Source organism: Physeter macrocephalus, chromosome 6 (genome assembly GCF_002837175.3).
Source record: "Physeter macrocephalus isolate SW-GA chromosome 6, ASM283717v5, whole genome shotgun sequence".
Classification (NCBI taxonomy): Eukaryota; Metazoa; Chordata; class Mammalia; order Artiodactyla; family Physeteridae; genus Physeter; species Physeter macrocephalus.
In genome coordinates this window covers 61,913,724-61,921,700 of record NC_041219.1, presented here as the reverse complement: position 1 = coordinate 61,921,700, position 7,977 = coordinate 61,913,724, and the positions used below count along the sequence as shown (strand labels likewise).

The 7,977-nt window shown below is 44.3% G+C and overlaps 1 protein-coding gene across 1 annotated transcript; it reads right to left on the bottom strand.

Moving 5' to 3' along the window:
* Positions 1 to 1,338: 1,338 nt before the first annotated feature.
* Positions 1,339 to 6,756, bottom strand: EMP1 (epithelial membrane protein 1). The gene is made up of 4 exons (XM_028491042.2): positions 6,562 to 6,756; positions 4,502 to 4,601; positions 4,247 to 4,387; positions 1,339 to 3,569 (listed from the first exon to the last, which is right to left on the bottom strand). Exons 1-4 carry the CDS (start codon positions 6,637 to 6,639, stop codon positions 3,406 to 3,408), a joined length of 483 nt encoding a protein of 160 aa, XP_028346843.1. The 5' UTR covers positions 6,640 to 6,756; the 3' UTR covers positions 1,339 to 3,405.
* Between the last annotated feature and the right edge of the window lie 1,221 nt (positions 6,757 to 7,977).

Below are 7,977 nucleotides of genomic sequence, written 5' to 3'. Positions count from 1 at the left end.
CACCTTAAAAATTATAGATATATGTGCCCTTTGTCATTATTTTACGGGAGGGAGGAAAAGTTGTGAAATCAAACTAAAACAGTGAGGTTTCATCATTTTCAAAAGCCTGTCAATTATTACACTAAGGAGTTAGAATCGTTCTAAAGTTCCTAGGTAAACTGGGTTTAAGCTATTGATATGCTAATAAAAGTGGGAAAATTAAGATTGATTCTAAACCATGAGATCAGAGAATGGAACAAGCAGTCCTAGCTGAAGAACACCCCGTTTACAAAATTATATATGTATATTTATAGCCAGAGTCATGCTAAATGCCACGTTCTCCTATATTCAATGGCAAACTCTGACATGACCGGGGAAGAGTGATTTCCAGGCAGCCATATGTCCATCTCGCCCTGCATCAGATATACTCCTCTTACCATGAAGGGTCTGGAGGGGCAACAGAGGGTTCCAGTTCCAGAATTCAACTAACCCATTTCCCATTGAAAACAACAATAATAGTCAAATCATTATTAAACTTCTTTTCCAGGCTAGACTTACAAAAGTCTTCTTAGCCCATATGATAAGTAAGATCATTGTAAATTGTCTCTAAGGAAAATATGCTCTGAGTCCCAAACAATCAGCTTAAGAAGATAACTTTTGGAAGTGACTTACATAGGTCTCTATCGCATCAATAACCGATGCAATTTGATTAATTTAATTAAAAATATGTTGAAGTCTTATTTTCGGGTTCCACTGTGTCTTTTTTGTGCATTACTCTGTGTGCAGTTATTTCATCCAAGACCACAGGGGAGTGAAAGATGGCCTACTCCACATTAAAACCACTCTTATCGTATTGGTGTTGACATGATGCTGGGGTGCACAGCACCAACCCTGCTTTCCACTCTTCATTCTGGTCCTTGCTGCACCCAGAAAGCCTCAAATCTTTCCTTCTCTCATAGAGTCCATACAGATTACGCCCCGGGTAATGCAATGAATGGGCTCCTGCAAATGCATGTAACGCATACCATTGTGAATTGTTTTATATATTGAAGACACATTACAGGAGTTCGCTACTTCAAAGAAAATTTACAAGTATCTCATTTGTTAATGTCATAACCCATTCTGATTCAAGATAATTACCTCTCTCTAATGTATTAGCTTATGAAGTTCCATTTTTTGCTTAAGAGGTTTAATTAAAGCAAGATAAAACTATACTTTCAGTTCCAGAAAGTAGCTTAATGTCTCTGATAAATGCCAACTTGTCCAAATCGAACTGATTGACAACTTAATTAGGAATAAATGTCATTATCATCCACATTTTTCCTACATTTTTTGAAAGAAAACATTCACACGGTAAAGGGAATCAGAATCTGTTTTTATATGCCTAGAGTTATAAACATTTGTATCAAAATATTTACAATTATAGTATATGAAATACCAATCTATTAAAGAAGAAGCCAAATACAGTACTAGAACAACCCACCAACGTAATGCAAATTACATGAGACATAAATGGCACAGAAACAAAGTAAAAGACAAGGGAATACATGGTTCACTCCAGTCACAGTTTGACTTTTTAACACAATGCTGGTATCTCTTTTGGCTGTATCTGATATGTAAATCTGCTTCTGCAGTCAAGACAGCCTTCTAAAATCATGTGATCATTAAATCATAATTTAAAAGTTCATCATCCCACAGTTTTTGCTTGCCAACCAATTTACCCCACAGCCCAGATCATTTGGTGGCCAGCTCTCAACATTCCCCTAACCAGAATGAACATAGAGAAATATGCTTAGTAATAGTCCTTTTACATAAATACCAGCAACTGTGGCATAATAACTCCCCAAAAGGAAATGTATATAAGAAACGGGATGAAGAGGGAGCTAGAAGATGAAAAGTAGGCAAGATGTCTCAGATTCTTCCTAAGGTAGATATTCTCAGATTGGTAAAGGAAATGTCTTCCACCAAAAAAATACCCTTTAGCCAGAATCTGAGATGGCTTAAAATAGCTGCGCCAGGCCAGAGAAATGCCTGCTTAACCAGGAATACCATACTAATACCATACTTCTAAGTCCTATATAGAAACACTCTTGTGGCAGCAGACAAGCTCAATTACCATCTGACTGGGTACCACAAGAGTTTTTAGGGTTTTTTTTTTCCTTAAAGAAAATATCTGCCCATCACCTATATTTTTATTCCCCTCACGGAAATTTTCTTATTTTCCTGGAAGCACAGACACTCTGTTCTTATTGTGACTGAAATCTGGTATGCTTAATACTTGACAATGATATAGCACCTTTCATCCAAGGATTTGTTGTTTGGTTTTGGTTTGTGTGTATTTTAAGAAGCTTCCAGGATTGTCTTGCCTCGCCTGTGTTGCGGGATAGGCAGGACCTCTGAAAGGCAACCCCTCCAGCTCATGTCAAAGTTAGAGCTGTCTCTGAGCCTAGGGAGCCCAGATGAGACTTCCTCAAAAGTGCATAATTTAGAGGGAGAGTAACAGATTGTGTTGCACGGGTCTTTGTCCATCTCTCTCACGTTATATACTTAAAACAAACATTGATTGCATGGAGAGAGGTTCCTAATAACATAACTCTAACATAACCCTGCTAAAAGACTGTCCCTTTTTCCCATAATTTGTGTGGTGCTTCCACCACTGAATCGGTCGTTAGTGGCTTTACAGAAACTCCAGAGAGCTGCCTTGGCTTTAAAGGAGAGGCCAAGCAAAGCCTGTAGCAAGAGGTCTCCACGAGGGACAGCTGTGTGAGGTCTAGTCTGGGTTCTGACCACGCCCCAGGCCTTCCACCGTGAAAAGTTCTCTTTCTCAGTTTAGCTAACCCACCAACTTAGCCTTAATCACTATCTCTCTTCCTCCCATTTTGTCACAAATACCACAGAGCTAAATCTCTGTTCCAACGAGGGATAATGGCTCACTGGCCAAAGTCCTCCCAAAGGGCCCTTCAGATGGTGCTGTTTTGCTTTGGGTCAGAAGGGCAGGATGGCTTCCAAGCCTGGCGTATTCCGCACAAGAACAGTATCTGCCCTTGCCGGAACTTGTACCGCTATATTACCTAGGAGCAGTAGGTCTGAAGACTTAATTCACCCTCGGAAGTGGAGCCAGCAATGTGGCAGCTGCTGGGACCCCAGGCAGTGTATGTAACTGATGACAGCTGGAGGCTGGAGGGAGGCCCTCTGGCCTGCATCCAGGGAGCATCCATCCCAGCCCACGGCTTTCTCCCGGGGCAGGGGCTGGACAGTACAGGACCCCCTCTGTCGTGTTTGGGTTTCAGCCCCTCCCCCCTGCCTGCCCCTCCCCCCAATTCCCTCTCTTGGTTTTTCCTGCTTAGCAACTTCCACGCCTCTCCCAGATTCAAGGACTCCCTCCTCCCCACCCCACCCCCCAGATCCCCGATAACGTGTTCAGCCTTATTTCTTTCTCAGGACCAGATAGAGAATGCCGATGATGAAGCTGAAGCAGAAGCAGATCCAGGTCAGGATGAAGGAGTAGCCGTGGTGACTGTCCATGTTCTGTATTTCAGGGTTGGCGTAGTGATGAGTGTAGATAGAGGCCCCCACCAAGATGCACAGCCCTGCAGGCGAAAAACAGCGATTAGCTGTTGGTTTGGTTTCTTAACATGAAAACCAAGAAAAAGATTTTATAACCTTAGGAAGAGCCTGTTTCCCTCATGAGCGATGGGAAAATGAAATCTGAAATTTGACCCCCAACGGTAGTTCTGTCGATTTGCCCCAAACCAAGCTTGATGGCTGTGTTGGCAAATCAGAGGTGTTCGAGTTCTCACATCTGCACTGGTTTGTGTGGCTGAAACACAGCATCTCGGGTCCACCCCTCAGCTTTCCCAATCTGGACCCCAGCACACAAGGGCAGGCTGCCTGAGGTATGCAAAAGAACACGCCTTCCACCAAACTGCGTGTATCGGGGAAGAATGACAGGAGAGTGGAAATGGCAATCGTTGCAGGCATTCTGGCAGCGGTTTCATCTCTCTAAGGAATCCCACATCCCCTGCCCCCTTCAAGGGTCTTGTATACAAGTGCACTCCAGCCACTTGGTAGCTGCCCGGGAGCCCAGGGCTAAATAAACAATGAAGCCGACGAGGGTTCTTATTCCAAGCAGCTATCAGGGGTTCTCCCAAACAGCATAAATTGTACAAGGCGGCTTCACTGCCCCAGGTGCTCAGCTGTTCCAGCTGCCGGGAGCATCCATGGTAAGATCTACGGGAAAGCTTTTTCTGGGTAAGCGGATACTCACAGCACACCAGCATGGTGGCCCCCGAGAGGAAGAAGCAGTTGCCTTTCTCCATGGTGAACAGCTGGAACACGAAGATCACGAGGGAGATGACGCAGAAGATGATGGACAGGATCATAAAGGCCTGCACTGCCTTGAGGGCATCTGTGGACACAGGGTCGGGGGAGTGAGGGTGTTAGGCTTCCCAGTCCCCGGGGGACTGGCCATTTCCCTGAGCGCACAAACTGTCAGCACTGAGTACAGTATCTTTGTACGCACCTTCACCGCTGTATAACAGGATCTCCCCGCAGTCACCAAAGGAAGTACAGTTTTTCCAAAGACCTGTTGATCCTGTTCCAGCATCTGAAACCATCCAGACCTGAAATCAAAAAGGAACTCTTCTCAGTACTCTGTAATGACCTATACGGGAAAAGAATCTAAGAAAGAGTGGATATATGTGTATGTATAACTGATTCACTTTACTGTGCAGCAGAAACTAACACAACCTTGGAAATCAACTATACTCCAGTAAAAATTTTTTGAAATAAATTTTAAAAAGAAATAAAAAGTTGTTTAAAAACTAACCCCCTGCTTCGAAAGAAAACGAAACAACAAATCACCTTGTGTCAGGACCAAATCTTAACCAAGACTCCATATTTAGCCATAAACATGGTTTATTTTCATCTCTTGGTGGAAATAAGGTCTCACTGAAACTGAAGTCACAAAGGTCCCAAGAAAAAAGAGAGAGAAGAATGTGTGACCAAGGAAAAGTCACCTCATTCTCTGGGCCTCACATCCCTCATCACTTTAAAAAAAAAAAAAAAAGGAAAGAAGTAATTCAACCATCACGGTTTAAAATTCTAAGGCTCTAAGAAACGGAAACCCTGCGTGAGGAAATTGGTTTTAAGGAGGCACAATTCATACACCCTACCAAGATTGTTTCATGGAAGGGCCTGGCTAGAGGGGAAAAAAGTTAAGGAAAAATGTTCAACTGGAAAAAAGTAAGAAACATAAAGGGCAACGAAGAAAATAGCTGGGTGATCAATAAGCCACTTTCATCTAAACAGAAAGATAAACCTTGATCGTCACAACATGCAAAGTAATTCCATAATAACATAGTCTAGCCACAGCCTTCCTGTGGCGGCAGCTGAAAGTAGAAGAATGACCAAAATGTGTTCCCCGAGGCTCACCACAGTGCCAGCAAAACAGTTATCCTTCTGGGATGGAAAACAAACACCCAGCCCTGTCTACACAGAGTGTCTGTTAAAATGAGAGTTATTGGAAAAGCAGGGCCAGGATGTCAAATCGCCTGCCTGCTCTTGATTTAATAAACAACTCTGTGTCCAGCCCCATATCAGAAGCTGATAATTCAGATATTCAGCACTCAGTATCCACTAATACAGTTTGAAGCTGTTTATAGGACCTGTTATCCTGAGAGACTTGGAGGGCAGCATACAGAACAGAACGGCTAAATTCGAGTCTGGACGAGGCCACATGGGTGAGCGTTCTGGCTTATCACAGTGATGCTTCAATTAGCCTTGCCTATAATTATACCCACCGATGTTGGCAAAACTCTGAACTTTAAACCCATTTATCCTTCAACTGTAACAGGGACCTAAACAGGTTCTGGAACCATCTTTGTCTGTCTAGTGATGGATGGCCTTGGTTTTTAGGTCCAAGGAGCTGTCTTGTTTTTTTCTGAGAAAAGCACAATGGACCACTACCACTAGAGGTCAGAGTAGCCCAAGGTTCAGAGAGAAGAGCCTGTTGCTACCTCCATATTTTGAGGTTGTTTTGTTTGAGTTAATTCAGGGGAATCCGGTTAATCTTGCAAAATTCCACTCTCACATGCTACTCTCTGCCCAGATCTTGAATTTGGCGGTCGGGCCACCAAAGTGTCTTATGACCTCACTCCCGTTTCTCCTTCTAATCAAGGTCCCCAGAAGGAAGGGAAGTTCTGCCCTGCCACGCAGGTGTCCTCATTATGCCCTGAACAAAGCCTGTCCCCCCCTGCTGGGCTCCTCGGCCGGCACACCTAGAAGGCGTCCCTTGCTCCTTTCACACTGCGTCTTTAGCAGAGAGAAACCCCACCCATTTACCCGTCCTCCAAGCTCCACCTCCACTGAGAAGCCTGGCTGTGTTCTCCAGCCTGGCGGGATCACTCATGTAGGCACTTGTTACTTAGTTGTTTGAAGTGCAAGTATGTGTTAATTTTTTTCCATGACTAAACTGTAAATTCACAAAGGGCAGGAATTATGCCTTAAACGTCCTTTGTAGCACTTTATGTAAATATGCAAATAACTTCCAAAGGAATGAATGAACAGAAGAACACGACTCACATTGGCAATGGTGGAAACAAATAACATGATGACGGTGGCGATGTGGACCACAAAGATACTCGCCAGTAACACCAACATCTTGGCTTTTTGATGGCTTGGGAGTGAAGAGAGTTCTGAAAAGAAAGGAGAACACAAAAGGGAAAGGAGCGGTTACTGTCAGATTCAACGCGATAATTCAGCTTTCCCACCTGGGTGGGCTAGCTGCTAAAATCAGGAAGAGCTGCCGTAAAAACCATCAAGATTTCATCATAAATTCCTGCAAACAACTAGTTAGCCCAGTTCCCCCAAGTACCTATTCGTCTATTTAAATAGACCTAAACAGAAATAGAATTCTGCCTCTCAGGTATTTATATACTCATCCTTCCGATACAGCCTGTTTCAAAACAAGAAAATTTTATGGTAACTGTTATCATTTTATTTTGTTTGTGTTTTAGAGGCCAAAAGTAGGACTTTGGTTTTTAACAGGCCTTTCACAGCTGTAATTTCCAGGTCTCTGTGCAACAATGTCATATAAATTTCTATTTTCCACCAGGGGAGTGTCCACGCTTCTATCAAACTTCTCACCCAGCAATTTTAATCGAATTTTCCTCAGACCAGCAGCTATTACTCAATGCCCAGAGACTGAATGGGCTACTGATTTGATCCCGGATGAGATCTAAAACGTGAGAGCCACAACTTCTATTATAATAATGCTGTTCGATATTCAATAATTATAACTACCTAATTACAGTTTAATGGTCTGATCATCTACCAATGGAACATTTTAGACTGGTATTACCGCACCGGAGCCTTTGGGCTGCGTCATGGTGGGGGCTCTGCTATTGACCTGGGGGCATAGGGTTATATTTCCTATGATTCAATATGACAGTTCTGGGGGCTGGATGCAGCTTGAGAGACTACCAAATGTGCCTTTGGCTTGTGCATGACGTTTACCCAAATGCCAATCCTTCAGGACTCAGTAGAGCAGATGGGCAAATGCATCCATCACACGGTGGGTGGGTGGGCGGGAGGATGGGGAACTCATAGAGATTAAGAATGGGCATGGGGGGGCTTCCCTGGTGGCGCAGTGGTTGGGGGTCCGCCTGCCGGTGCGGGGGGCGCGGGTTCGCGCCCCGGTCCGGGAAGATCCCACGTGCCGCGCGGAGCGGCTGGGCCCGCGCATCCGGAGCCTGTGCTCCGCAGCGGGAAAAGGCCGAGGCGGTGAGAGGCCCGCGTGCCGCAAAAAAAAAAAAAAAAAAAAAGAATGGGCATGGGTAAACGAAAGCGTTCAGCCGTAATCTCAGCAGAATAGAAGACACGAGCCCGTGGGTCATCAAACCTAGAAAATAAAGGAAGTGTGAAGGATGCACGAGAGGGCAGCTCTTCTGATTAACGTCAGCCACAGGAGTGCTTTGTCACTCACGCCCAAGACAGTTC

Excerpts from the sequence above, each read along its gene's own strand:
- EMP1 (XM_028491042.2), bottom strand. The coding sequence starts at position 6,639 with ATGTTGGTGTTACTGGCGAGTATCTTTGTGGTCCACATCGCCACCGTC. Across the intron at positions 4,388-4,501 it reads CCTGTTATACAGCGGTGAAG|ATGCCCTCAAGGCAGTGCAG; the intron begins GTGCGTACAAAG and ends CTGTGTCCACAG. Across the intron at positions 3,570-4,246 it reads GGCCACCATGCTGGTGTGCT|GGCTGTGCATCTTGGTGGGG; the intron begins GTGAGTATCCGC and ends TTTCGCCTGCAG.